Source organism: Teleopsis dalmanni, chromosome 1, assembly GCF_002237135.1.
Source record: "Teleopsis dalmanni isolate 2A chromosome 1, ASM223713v2, whole genome shotgun sequence".
In the NCBI taxonomy this organism is placed as follows: Eukaryota; Metazoa; Arthropoda; class Insecta; order Diptera; family Diopsidae; genus Teleopsis; species Teleopsis dalmanni.
Genome location: NC_051846.1, coordinates 19,362,719 through 19,378,792, shown reverse-complemented (window position 1 = coordinate 19,378,792; position 16,074 = coordinate 19,362,719). Strand labels below are relative to the sequence as shown.

At 26.1% G+C, this 16,074-nt stretch overlaps 1 protein-coding gene across 1 annotated transcript; it reads left to right on the top strand.

Annotated features, from left to right (window-relative positions):
- Positions 1-4,387: 4,387 nt before the first annotated feature.
- On the top strand, positions 4,388-15,015 carry LOC119675010 (larval cuticle protein A2B). The gene is made up of 5 exons (XM_038086175.1): positions 4,388-4,442; positions 4,541-4,688; positions 6,772-6,868; positions 7,754-7,981; positions 14,657-15,015. The coding sequence occupies exons 2-5, from the start codon at positions 4,599-4,601 to the stop codon at positions 14,776-14,778; spliced, it is 537 nt and encodes a 178-aa protein (XP_037942103.1). The 5' UTR covers positions 4,388-4,442; positions 4,541-4,598; the 3' UTR covers positions 14,779-15,015.
- Positions 15,016-16,074: the final 1,059 nt, after the last annotated feature.

The following is a 16,074-nucleotide window of genomic DNA, read 5'->3' as shown; positions in this document are numbered from 1 at the left end:
TAATGGTGGCGAGTAGAACAGCTGTATCTATATCCTAATCTTTATCTCAGAATAAAAATTAGGATAAGATAATGTACAAGATAAAGTTCGTGTAAGTCCATTTTTGTTCATTGACTTTAATGTGATGTGATGATTAATGTGATGATATGTGTCAAGCTTCTACAGAATTATTTTTTTATTTTTTTACTAAGTGCTCTCTCGCTTGATGTACAGCCTTGATGTAGGTGACCAGACTACTTTTCCTGGTCATTATTCAAAATCATCTGAAAATAGTGTTGCGTCAAACCAAACCCCTATTACACGGAAGCAATTAAGGATATTGCACACATAAGGTCAACCCCAACTTTTATTCTTCCTTTAAAATAAGTTTTACTATACATTTCATTTTCATTACACTGAACATTCGTAATAATTTAATTAGGTATAATTAAGAAAAAATAACAAATTTTAAACGTGTTTATAATTAATAAAATTTTAATACATTTTTCCTAAAAATTTATATTCGTCACATTTTAATGATTTATTTTTTAATGCTTGAAATATTTCGTGCGCATTCACTTTTTAATAGCAAATTGATTGAATTTAATTGTTTAATCCACACCCAGTCGAGGAAATAATAATAATAAATTTATTAGATCTTAGAACACTTTTACCAAAATAGAACAAATTTAAATGAATTTTTTCGGAAAAAAATACTTAACCGCAAGGGGGCAAACTACTTTAATGGATCTTTTGTCAAATCATTTGAACGCAATTTGATGATAAAAATAGTTTGTCTTAGCCTTTCTATAATTTATTAAAGTCTGGCCTTGAATGTTGAACAATTTAACAGTTAATCACAATTATTATAAATAATACAAAAAAAAATGTTAATAAATGTGGTCAATTTTTTGCAAATACAAACCCGATAATCACAGAACAATAGAAATCTTAAAAAATGTTGAAGAAAATCATTTTGAAAAAAAATTATCAATAAAAAATGTAAACAAAAACTCTATTAGTTTATTTATATTTTTTTAATAAAAAAAATATTCATTTAAGTTACATTTATTTCATAATCTTTAATTTAATAATTGACCCTGTTTATGTATAATAATGGACTAAACATTAGACGTTTTTTCTGCAGATGCGGATATTAGACTCATTTTCATCTCAAAGAATTCGCAAAAATTCGAGTTATTTTTTTTTTAATAAATTTTTCATTTAATTTTTCATTGTCAATTGCGTTTTTTTTTAATGAATTTTGTTGTTGTTAAAGACGTCACGCTAACATTTTGTGCTATTCACATAACAGAAAATAAAATTTAAATAAATTACATATTTTGGCTTTAATAACAGTTTGGACCGCACTGTAATGAATAATGTTTCAATTACAGAAACTTAACTTAAGGTCAATGCTACTCGCTGTAGTTTCTTCATGTTAGTCTCATGTTAGACTTCATATGTTCGTCTAAAGTAAATAAACACTAATCCGATTTGCGTGTCAAGATTTTGATTTCACTTAAATATAACAATTATTTAATTTTCTAATATTTTTTTTATTTAAATTGAATAATCAAAAAACAAAGACTCAATCAAAGACCAACAATCATTCAAACCAAAGTTGGTACGCAAGGCGCCAAATTCAAACTAAACTAAACAACCACAGAATTATTCTAATTTTGGTTGGCTTAAAATTGCATGTAATAGATCAAGACTACCCACAAGAAAATTAATGTATTTCAGATACAAAAAGAAGTTTGATTATTTTAATAATAATATTTTTTACGTGAGTACATTTCAAATTTATTATTATAAATTAAAAAAATATTTAACAAAAATATGGAAGGCGTGAAATTAGAATTTGAAAATAAAGTAATAACGAAATGATTTCTGTTAAGTGTCTCTGAGAAAATGATAAAACTTATGTTTAAATTATTTTATATAAATGGTAGATAGGTAAGTGAAATGGAAGAAGGATCAAATCCCCCTCAATTAGCTGAGAAAGACATTATGATTCTACATTCCTCCTACTTGTGGGTAGAAAGTTGAATATAATAAAGCCAGCTGTACGCACTGATAAATGCAAGTATCGGGCCAGTACCAATATTGAAAATATCACCTATTAACTTAAGGAATAGGAAGATTAGCTAGGCATGAAAGTATACTATTATTAAATCAAATGAATAACTTATTATCAGAATTCAACGGAGCTGTTATCAGTGTATCATCCAAATGGTCACAGACACAATTATGTAACAGTGCTTTAGACACTAACTTGCGTTTATTCAAGCAGATAAGAAGCAGAAAATATCGAGTATCGGTGCACATATACTACAGAAGAGTTGATAGGGCAGGCCCAGCCTGACTACATGCCATCCTATAGCATATAAGAAGAAGAAAATTTCGAGTACCGGTGCACATATACTACAGACGATTTGATGGGCAGGCACAGCCTGACTACATGCCAGCCTATATATGGAAGTGTCTGATATTATCTCATACACTTGCAATTTACTGCAATGTACTAAGTCAGAAGTTTACATTTGGTGTATAAAGATCATGTTGCTCTTGACCTGGCCGTTGAAGAAATTTTACCACAATTTCTGTTGGCTTATCGCAAAAACTGATCGTATGTCGATTTTTGTCTGCGGCGTACAGGAGCAGGACAATTGAAGAGGCAGCAAGTCCTACTAGCTTATTTTCATGCTGGTTTTCTGCATAATAATATTTCCACTTATCCCACCTAGAATTACTTGGAGTTACTGTCAAGTTTTTTAATGAATCGTCTACACTATTGAACTATTTTGAACGAGATGCAAACTGCTGAAATAGCTTTGATATGTACCTCCTTGTCATGTTAGTCCATGTTCACAATAAAAGAAACGGCTCTTAGGAAAGCAATAGTTTCGACTTGAAATAATGAAGAAGAGTTGCAAAGGTGGTAGGATTTACAAATCCCTTGGTTCATGGAATATATGCCACAGCAGCACATTTCATAATAATGAAATCTTAATTTAGTAAACGGCAGTACTCCACAAAGAATCAATGTACCTTATTTAAAAGTTCTCCTGTCTGAAATATTTTTTTTTCAAAAATGGCAAAATGTTATAAAATTTCTTTAAGATAATACAAATTAAAATTTAAATGCAAAAAAAAATTTTTAAGAGTCTGTGCAATTTAATAGCAGAAATATATTCCACAATCAATGATTAATGCTATTTCGTAATATCCAAAGTAGTTGTGTAATCAGTCAAAATTTTCATTTAACTTAAAATTAAAATTTTCCTAATTATTTAGGTAATTCAATTTAAATAAATTCTTCTTCATATGAGTTAAAAAAAAAACACAAATACAATTTTATTTATTGTATTTTATAATTTTGTTGTTTTAATAACCAATATTTTTTATTTAATATTTTTATATTTAAATTGTTTCAATAATACACATCTTTTTTATATAATTTTTAACAATTATATATTATTTTCACCAATATTTTGAATCTATAGTCAGTTTATTAATAATTAGACTTATTTTTATGAAATAACATAAATAACGTATTGTACATATTATTACATTTATTAATATTTACATTTACAAATTTAATTAAATATTACAATATATTTAATATATATAAATATAATAATATAATCAAATATAATAATATATTTTTGGTATATAATTTAATGTATATTTTTTTTATATATATTTTTTTTTTATTAATTTTTAATGTATTTTTATTTATTTATATTTATTTATTTACAACTAATTAAAATCATATTATTACATCTTATATTCACAAGTACTTTATCTATATTATGTTTTTCTGTATACATATGAAATACTTAATTAATGTGCTTACTCATTTGGGAAATGTAACACTAAATTAATTGAAATTAAGTACATACATATATACAATACATAATCAACAAATATACGCACGAGAACAAAACTTTCGGCTTTATTACCCATGTTATATTCACCACAAATATAATGCTTTAGTGGTGAACCAACTGCCAGCTTCTAATAGCGACTCCAACAAATTTTATGCTACACATTAGGCGTTTTACTAAACCATAAAGACAACTGGGAAATATTTGCTTTACGTTAGCAGCGCGTCAACAGAATCCAAAAGCAGGCAGCATATAATACAACTCTATTCCAACAGTGCGCAACTACTCGTACTAGCAGAGAAGTTTGCGGCAGTTATAAGTTGAGATGTCAAACGAAAGCAAAAGTTTATGTAGTTAACAGCGACGTTTGCTGTGTATGTTATAATGCTCGTATATTCACTGTTTCTAAAACAACTGCTGCTGCCGCTGCTGCAAAAAGTTTATGGTTTGTTTTGCTTTGTATATTTGCGTTTTTGCTTTTTCGTATTTAATGCAAGCGCAAACCTAGAATTGGCACAGTATTCCGGGCAACTTTGCAGTGTTGATATCGGTGCCTTTGAAATACAAGAAGTATAAATCTAATTAATTAAATAATTTTGTGTTTACACTATAGAATTAAATCATTTTTGTGTTAATTTTTTATTATATAATTTTATTTTTTTTTTTAGAATTTTTTATTATTTAAAGCGACAAGTTAAAAATTTTGTGTAATTCTATTTTGTGAAAATGGCAAACTTAATAAGCTTACTTATCCTTTCAATTGCTTTGTTCGCAACCTCGGCCCTTGCTCGGCCAGGATATGCTGTGGATTATTATGTGAGTTGGAATTTTGTGTTCAAAACTAAGATTTCCTTTCCAAAGTGTTTTAGTACAAATAATTTTTAAGATATGAGTGAAATTAAAATATTTTACATGTTTAATATTTATTTTATAAGCATTTTTATATGTAAATGTAAATAATAGATAACACGAAATTATTATATTTTTCTTTATCCCAAAATTAACAATTAAAAACTATGATCATAAATTTTAAACTTTATTAAAATATGTTTTTTATATTATATATTAAATATATAATGTATTTTTCTTTTCTAAATTAAAATACGTAATTAATTTTTTATATAAACAGTAATAGTAATAATAAGTACTTGAGTAACATATTTAGTTTTTTTGTTTAAATATGTGTCCAAATCTAACGTAACATTTTTATTTATAAGTTTAATAATAATACTTTGGTTAAAATATATTAAAACAATTGATAATTTTATGTTATAAAAAACAAATAATCCGTGTACTAGCATATATATATATACTTAAATGTATTTATAATTTGTTTACATTTTTGAAAAAAACTTTTTTTTCCTATTTTATACAATAAAATTCATATAAATTAACAATAAATATACGTAGAGTCCTTTATAAACAATTTACATAACGAAATTCGTAATAATTCGACTCATACTCAATTTTATTTTAACAGAATAACAATGATTTAACATTCTGCTAAAAATTTTAGCATACTCCAATAGTTTTGTATTATTCTCAAAAATATTCATTTATTATAAATTGAAAATGATTAAATATTTTCAATCTGCAAGGGAAAACTTAACATACTTTATTAACATATATTAAAAATATATATATAATAGAATATATGTAAAAATATAGTCAAAATTAATAACTGAAATATTACAAAAATCAACTGACTAGAGTAATCGTCACCTTAATACGTTTATTTGTATTTTACAAGAAATATCCTTTATACTTAAAATAAAATTTGGGCGTAAAAATATCTATATTAAAAACTTAATCAAGTTTTAAACTTTTATTTTTGGTTTTTCGAATAATTTAAGTTTCTACACAATAAAATTTATTAACTGCTATTTAATGTACGCAGAAATTAGCTATTACATATCAGAAGGCAATCCTCTTAAAATAGTATTTATTTAAAGTTTACTTCAATTAACTCCACTTAAGCAGCTATTAATGTTTAGCAGAGCCTTGCCCTACATTAAGTCAAATCCAAAATTTAGTTTGATCTTAAACCATAATTTGTTGCTTAAGACTACGCAAAGGATGCTAAACTTTATTTCTCTGTTACTTTAACAGTAATTGGTAACAGCTACATTTTTTAACATATTGTAAGACTAAAAACCAATTTGTATAAATAAATTGCTAATAATTAAAATTGTAGAAGATAGTTTTAAGGACAAATATTATAATATATTTGAATAAAATTTTATATATATAAAACTTATAAATATTATAATATATTTGATAAAACTGGTTTTAAAGTTTCTTTTCATTTATTTGAGTATCTATTTAGAAAATACTTAATTCATTTTCTTACAATATATTCAATAGCAAATTAAAAATTATTGACTAAGGAGGAAGCAGAAGGTGGTGCATTTTTATAGATGTAAAACATTGTATAAATTTTTTAAAAATTATATTTTTAATTTTATTAATTGTAAATAAAATCTGTAAAAGAACATTCAGTATTACTTATGGATATAAAGTAGAATAAAATGATACGAAGACATGTGCAGAACACTCAGAAGTAACCTCGCTAAAGATTATATTACAGAGCATTATTACATGATTGCTGTGCTGTTCTGAAGATAGTATACAAATAGTAGCTTATAGAATAATAAACTTTAAAATTGTTAATAATAACATTGAATAATAATGGGAATATAAAAATTACAGTTTCTTCCACATAAATGTTATCACATTTTAATAGATGTCACTGCGTCCTTTTTTACATTTTATTCTGACTTACTTAAAGCTATTTATTAAATTTCATAATACTCACCTTATAATTAGATATCATTCTAATGCAATTTAGATAAAGATAAACTTTACATATATATAATACCAGCATATCTAATCTTTATAGGATCACCCCAAATATGCTTTTAATTATGGCGTTGCGGATCACACAACTGGTGATGTGAAAGCACAACATGAGACTCGAGATGGTGATGTTGTTAAAGGTAAGATGAATTTTACAATTAATTAAGGCTCATAATTTTTACAATTTTTTTATAGAATCTTTTACTAGTTATAACAAATATATAGTGATATAAAAATTCTTATTGCTTATATCATAATTTTTATTAATTTGTATTTTTGTAAAAGATATCTTTATTAACTTTAAAAAATATCTAATGAAAAGCTGGAAAATAATATAATAATTATAATTGTAAAATAAAAATAAAAATACTATTAAAAATAATTACAAAATCAACACTGTTTTGGAACACTTAAATAAAAACTTTTGGTTTTTGTTTCTAAATTTTTATATATTTTTATACCTAATATTAAAGTCGATATTTGAAACATTATTTAATTTTTTTTCTTATGCAAATCATCACAAGTTTACAAAAGAAACCAAAAAGCAATTTACACTTTTTATGTAAATAATCAATTTTAAATATTTAAGTAGTAGCAATCAAATAATTTAAATATTATTCCATAATTATTTTTCAAAATACACACACACACACACTGACGATGATCTACTAAGTTAACCAAAATATTTGTGTAAAATGGATAAATGTACACAAAATAAATTCATGAAAACAAAAATTATAAGAAATTTAATAATATTTCATTTAATTTTCTTATTTAATTAATTTAATTTAGTTAATTTTTAATTTAGTTTTTATTTTTTGAATAAACGCCATAAAGCTGTAAAAATAATTATACATAAATAAATAATAATATTTAAATAATAATATATTATAAAATTAATTTAATTTAATTTTTCATTTTTTGAACAAACGTCATAAAGCTATTAAAATAATTACGTGTAAAGAAATACTGAAACAAATTTAATATATAATATATAACATTACAATAATTTCTTTTACTTTTAGGTCAATATTCTCTTGTTGAGCCAGATGGCTCAATACGTACAGTCGACTACACAGCCGATCCAATTAATGGTTTCAACGCAGTTGTCACCAAATCAGGACCCACAGTACACGCACAAGCCGTAGTAGCTAAGCCCGTCATAGCACACAAACCCATTGTGGCACATTATGAACCAGTAGTTAAGCATGTAGCACCAGCGCCAGTTGTGGTGCAAGCAGCGGCGCCTTATGGTAAGCAAAATGCATAAAATAAATATTAATTTTAACTGAAGTTTGTTGCTTAAGTCTTTTGTTAAAGCTGTAAATATTGTCTTAACAACTTAAACAATTTACTTTTATTATTGCATTAAAATTAAAATTTCTACATAAATTATGAAAAACCTCAGTACCAATAAATTTTCCCACCCTCAACTCAATTACCCACATACAGGGTACACTACACTGAGAGTAATGTTGTAGTAGTTGGTTGGTTCACAGTTGTTAACGCACACAGCACCACCTAAGGTTTGCACCTATCAAACCCCAAATCTCCAGCACTGCCAACAGCACGACCAATGCAATTTTCTATTACCGCCTTCGCCAGAGGCGCAATTACTCATGCCTGAAACAACAATTTGCGATTCTTACCAACGCATTGTTTTGTTTGTTTTCTTTCCCATGTAGGCATTGACACATATCGCATGTTTAAATTGTTCAGACGTCACGCCAACTACTACAACAGCCAATTTCTCAAATTTCGACCGGATGAAGATGCACAAGATTTTTACTAATTCTCGCACTGATCTCTGATCTCGTCTTAAATTTAATCAATTTTATGCGTTCAATTGTTTTGATATTATTAGTTTCGTTCACCAGACGGGCACATACTGGCACATTGCAAAAATTTGTGCAAATTTTATGTTAATTTTTCAGATATTTTTTAAATCCAATGCAATGCAATAATTATTCAGAGATCGTAACAATGACGACTGGTGCAATTGAACATTTTAAATGGGTTTGCTTTTTAATTAATAATTTTGTAAACGTAAAACTGCAAGTCATAATTTGATGCTTTTGGAATAAAATTTATTTAATTTGTAGTTTTTATTTTTATTTATTAAAAATTAATAGTTTATAATTGATTAAATTAACCTAATAACAATTTGCATTAGAATTAAAAATATTCGTATTTTATAAGCTTTATTCGCTTAGTTATTTATTATATAAAATATTTGAAAGTTTATATGTTCTAAACATTTTTGGATTTATAATAATAATTACAATATATATATATAAATTCTTTTCAATATATATTAATAAATTTTACTATTTATAATCAAGTTAACACATATATGAAATATTCATTCAGCTTCCCAATGTCGCCTGAGCGATATCGTGGGCAGACATTAGTATAACTATTTCCGTATTAAGATCCTAGATTTGGTTCTATAAAAAATACTCTTAGAAAAGAGTAATAAAATCATGCAATAAATAATGCCTCTACAAAAGAGGAGTATTAAAAATGAAAAATTAAAAATAAGAATTACGAATAAAATCTCTTTAACAAATTTACTATAAATAAATAGATAAGTACTTTTGCATTAGACACACTAGGAACATGAATCACCTTTGGGTTTTCTTTATTTGAGATATCGTATGAAATTTTCTTTGTTAATAAAACTACTAAGTTTTATAACTACTAATTTTAGCCACATTGATTCATGATATACGTCTCTAAAAACAATTTTTCTTTAACTTTTTTATTAATGCTATGTTATGCTTTTTTTATTATTACTGTGTATTGGATTTCTATGACTGTTCTAATTTAATATTATTCAAGCTCTACTTTTACTTAAACTTTAGTTTAATTATTGTTAGCGTCAGTTGACAAAACTTCTTGTTAGCTTTATTTTATTCAAAATATACTTACCTCAAAGAGGCTCTATAGAGAAACCTCTGTATTTCATGTATTCTATATACCTATTTTAACAAAATAATGGATATCATTTTGAGAAAGTGATTCATCATCCAATAGATTCATGTTAGCATCTTGCATTGTCTCTTCAGATGCAACAACTAAATTTATATTCATGTAAGTCCTACTGTAAGAGAGCATGGCATTCAATTAATGAAATATCTATCTTACCGATACATATAAATGTCCATTTAACCGTATTCTTACAAATACTTCTTCTGTTTTTACAAAGCTCCATCTACAATGTTCGTTTTCAACTTTTTAAGTAATTTAGTTAAAATTAAAATTTTATTTTCTTTTGTTTCGTAATTGATTTTTAGCATTTATTTTATTACTATTCTATTTACTTCTTTCATCATAACAACTGGCACTGGCATTATCAGTCATCATTGTAAAACACATATTTTTATGTAGATATAATCACATTAGAAATGTTTATATAGACATTTTCTACAGAAATTTCAACGATAAATGGCACTTTTATTTGCTAATTTTTATTCTACAACTAGTATTGGCTTTGTTTTTATCTAGGATTAGGTTAGGTTAGAGTGGCAACCTTGCGCCCAAAGCTCACTTGAGTTCAAATAATGACCCGTTGTGAGACTATATATTGCTTCTATGTATAATCATCAAATTTGTGTTTTTAAATTTTTTGCTATTGCAATGCATTATATATACATTTGAGTTGAGTTGAGAGTACACTTTAATCAGAAATGTATGAAGCAACAAAACATATGCAAAGACAAATAGAAAGCACAACAAGTTTGAAATAATAACGATGTTTTATATAGAATAAAGCAATTTGTTGGACTATAGAGAAGTCATTTAATTGGAAGCCAGTTTGTTGGACTGTAGAGAAGTCATTTAAGTGTGAGCCATTTAAGTGGATTACGCGAAATACTTTTCTATCCCTTTCAAATAAATTATAGAAAATTGATATTTTTTAGCTAATTATCAATTTATAATACGAACAAATATACAATATATTTGTATATTGTATATGTAAATATATTTGTATAATATACAATATATTTGTAAATTTGTTTAACACTTACGAGTATTAACAAGAAAGTTGATGAAAATATTTATAATGAAAAGTTTAATTACTTAAGTAAATTAGAACGTTGATTTATTATTTTAAACAAATGATTTAATAAGGCATTGATTTATTTAGTCTATTTCTTTGGTTCATAATTTGGTTGATTTAACCAGATTTCCGGGTCAGAATATTCTTACTCGACGCATTATGTTGGTTCGACTATACCATAAGTTGGTTTTTATATATTTTTTACCAAAAGAGCTAAAATTTCTCTAACAAAATGTTCAATTTAGCTGGTATGAGTTTAGAACATTTTTTTGTGTATATATTTGTATATATATTGTCAAGGTATTTTATTACGGTGTATATGCCTAAATAACTACTAAAATACAATGAGATAATAAGCATAATAGAACATTTATTGCGGTATATACACTAATTACAATTGTATAATAACCAACATGAAACATTTGCTATAGCGTATATGCATAAATACATACTAATATAAAATGAGATAATAACCATAATGAAACATTTGTTACGGTGTATGTCCCTAAATGAATACTAATATACAATGAGATAATAACCATAATAAAACATTTCGTATGGTGTATGTCCATAAATAAATACGAATATACAATAAAATACTATATGATAAAAGGATATGATATGATAAAAAGACAATTATAATAAAGCATTCGTACAGTATATGTACCTAAATTAGCACTAATTAAAATGAGATTATAACATTAGATAATTAAATATGTTCCTGATTGAGCACCTTAATTACTCTAAGATAAGATAGTACGTGCATATTCATACTTGAACATATATTAAACAATTTTTTGTCATTATGATTATTAGTTTTCGGTAATTCACATAAAATGAGTTGTACTTACACTATTGCTTTAATCATAACTTATTTAAAACTCACACATTACTTCTAGTATATATGCATTTCAAATGTCGAATATTTGTCATACTAAATGAAATGTCTGTTTTATTATATATATTTTTGTAATTATTATTATTTAAGAAATTATATATTAACCTTATTTTGTGTTGTGCAATTAAGTTTTAAAGTGAAAATCTAAGCGCAGTTTCCCACGCCCACAACACTGTAGTATTCATAAAATGAATTTAATGAACTATAATAAAATTGTGTATATAAATCATTCTGCTTTATTTCAAATTGAAACAAAACAATAATGAATAGTTCTATTAAATACAAAATCATTAAACTGTTGTAAGATAGATTTTACAACAAAAAACAGGCTCTTGACATAATAATTTGAAGCTGAGAATGTTTAACTGATTTTTATCTCACAGTGCATTTACAAAGCAACAACAGACACTAATTAATTACAAAACTTAATTAAGGAAAAAACTTATATGTAAATATATTGCAAAATTACTTAAAAATGCATTTTATGAGTGTAAAAGTATTTAAAATTGTTTTGAAAGCATCTCAACAGCAGAAGTGAATCAGAACAATGAAATTCATTGAAATTTTACTACAATGCACTGAAGGAGCTTGCATCGCAGCTGAGTGATGATGTTGATAATAATGACATTATAAAAATTGTTAGTAATAAAAATTAATTTGTTTTAAAATAATAACTTAATAAAAAAAAATAAAAAAAGTCTCAATAGCGTACCTACGAAAGTGCAATCAACTTCAGGCGCGATTGTTATGAATTTGTGAAATGATAGTGTATCAGAGGCATCATTTGTGGTCTATAATTTATTAATTTTTTATGATTGATTTATATTTTGTGTTTGTATGCATTTTTGTTCCATTTTTTTTTTTCACTTCTAACCGATGTGTCTCAATTTACTTGCACATATCCTCATATTTCGAAAAATTTTCCCATGACATGAAATTATGTCATTTTTGAGCAGCGTCTATAGTTTTGTTGTTGCTGTTGCTGTTGCTGTCGCTGCCATAAGTACCGCCATCACTGACGCTGACGCTGGCGCTGCAATGCTGTTATTGCATTGCAACATTGTGCAGTCACATTTTTTATTACTAGAAACGTAACAAAATGCCATAATTTTGCATACTCGCATTTGCAATTTGTTTAGTTTTTTGTGTTTTGTGTGCAATTATATTATTACCACCAGCCCAAAACAATGTAAAAATAACACCTTGCGGAAAATAATAGCAATTTTCCCATTTCATCTCGCATTGCAACGACACACTTTAAAATTTCTCAATGTCGCAATAAATTTAACTGCAACATGCGGCTAAACGTGAGCAACATTTGCTTGCTTCATTTGTTGCATGCATTTTAATTGAATTTTTTTTTATTTTTTTATTTTGATTGTATTTTTTTAATGCGGTTTTGTATGGGAGCTGTTTATTTTTTATTAACGCTTTAGGACAATGCAGTTTTATGACTTCAAAAAATTTTCATGTGAGAAGTTAGTATGCGAGCATTTAGTAAAGAATTTAAATTTATTAAATTTTAGTTATTAACCTGATTTTTGAATAATTGTGTTGAGAGTTTCAGTATTTTTTACTCAGTTTTCCATTATACCTTATATTGCATCTCAAATATTAACGCCTTTTGTGGCTTTTGCGTGTAGATAAAATAGTGCGGTCTACTGTTTATCATTACTAAATGGAAACATATGGTCAACTTTTCTCAATTAATGTCCAGCAAATGCCACACAATGGCATAGTCTTTTTTTTTGTGACTTTTATACAATTTTTAATAACATTTTTTGTAGTAATTTTTAGCTTCGAAGTCCATTCATGAAACATTTGCTTGATGAACATTTAAAAGAAATACAATTCGTGACAAAATTGTAACAGAAAATGTTTTCCTGTATTTTTTTTACTTACATATTTAAATGTAAACACACAAATTTACATAATCTTTTTAAGTTTTTATTTGATTTTCGTTTGAAACTATTTTATTACCGACCCAATTTATTGTTCCAGTTTTATTTGAAATTATGCCAGTCAGGAGAGTCAACGTCAACAGCAACAAAAACCTTGCAGCATCATCTTTGCATGCGCAACATTTGCTACAGATATTTAGCAACAAAAAATATAACAACAAAAACTTTTGGTTTCATGCAAAAATAATAGCAAAAATAAAAATAAAAATAATAGCAAAAATAAAAATAAAAATAATAGCAAAAATAAAAACTAAAATAATAGCAAAAATAATAACAAAAAAAAAAAACAAAAATAATGACAAAAATAAGCGCTAAATTATCTGCAACTCGTTTGTTATTGACTTTTTATTATCAAGCCATCTTCTGATGACTTCAGTCCACCAATTCGATTCGATTTCCACGCTTTGTTAGCCATCTATCTGAATTCATTCAATGCGCTCTGCACTGAACGTCACTTGTCGCATTTAGCAACCGCTGACATTGGCTTCACATTTGTTGCCAGCCTCCGTTTTGAGTTGCGCTTAAATGTTGCTAAGCTTTTGAACCGAAATGAATTTGATTATTGGCCGCTTGGTAGCAACAAATTTGTATCGTATTTATTTAATCTATACTATATATGAAACTAAATATCAAAATGAGTTTAAGATTTTACATATAAAGAATGACGACAATATTTTATTACACAATACTTTGATAGTAAAAAAAAAATAATAAATAATTCAAATTTAATTAATCGCCTTTTAAATTTAAACTTAACTAATTATTAATAAAATTTATTAATTTTAATTTTTACTTATATCCATTATCAACATTTATTAATTTTATTTAATACTCATAGACTTTAACATTTATTAATTTTATTTAATAGTCATAGACTTTAATTTTATTAATTTTATTTTATACTCATATAGTTTATCAACATTTCTTTATTTTATTTTATTCTTATAGACTATATCAACAATTATTAATTTTGTTATAAATAATCTCTTATTTCTCTGATTTACAGTACCTAAACATTATGCACCGGTCGCGCCCATACATTATGATTATGATGACGGCTATTACAACAGCGGTGCTCACTATGAATATGTGCCCCAATACTCCGGTCACTATTCTGGACATTATTAGTTACTCAAGCTGAGGTCTATCGCAGTCTTAATACAACGAATTTTCTATTTTGTAATTTTTCTATTCCAAATCGCAATAATCGAAAATTATTTGATGTATTTCACGTATTAAATTATGCCAACCAAATGTACCTAACCATGTAGTCTTAAGTTTTCTTTTGATACGAGCTTTTTTAGTTTTTATAATGGAAATGAAAATAAAAAGAAACAAAAACTTTTTAAAAAAGTTTAAAACGAATATATTTTAATTATTATTTTATTTCTTATACTAAAAAGTAAGTATGATTATTAAAAACCTTGTAGATATATTAGTTCACAATAAAAGCGTTCCAAAGTAATTAGCAATTGGTAAGCATAAGTACATATTTGTAAGGAAACAATTCCAACTTAAGGCATCAGTAATATAAGTTCTTCAGGTGACTACATATTCCACTAGATATAACATTCAACAAAATGCCGATCTAAACTAAATTAATTTTTATAAATAAAATCTTAAATATATAAAAGTATACAACCTAGGTATCGAAGTCCGTATACAAAGTATCCGACAACAACAAAATATAATCATCTGGACGATTTGGTGTACCATGGTGTGTTATTCGCACATAAAGCGGCCGGTTATGTTCTTGTAAGACAATTGGCAAATATATATGGATGGCGGTCAAAATTAATAACAAAATGCCCAATACTATATATCTGATAATGAAATCTATCGATTTAAATAACAACTGTAACATATTGTTAGTTTTAAAAAATTTGTTGTAACAAAGCCAGAAAAATTAATGTAATCTATAACAATCTTTTCTCTGATATATTGTCAGCAATTTTTAAATTATTTAAATGAACTATTTTTTAAAATAGTTTACTTTATTCCAAAAAATTTTTCTAACACACTGTAACACAGTCAATATTTCAAAAAATTTTGATATATTATTTTGTCATTAGACCAATGACAAATGATTCTCATGAATTTACAAAAGATACATGGCAGATCCATTCTCCGTGGTTACGATCTATTTAACTATACTGCTTATAGTTAATCGAGTTAAATTATTGTATGAGTCAGCAATTATATACGTATAGTAAATGTTATTTAAAAGTGCAATAAAAATTAAGTTGATATTTTAGACCTTCAATACCTACTTACTCAGTTAACCATTTCAGACGTGATCCGTACTTAGCCACGTCCAGTCGTCTGCAACAGTCAACGCGGACAGTGACTTGCTGTCGCCAGTTAGTAGTATCGAATGGCATTCCATCGAAGATTCAAATTTCCTCTACTAAGTTTTTTCTCAAC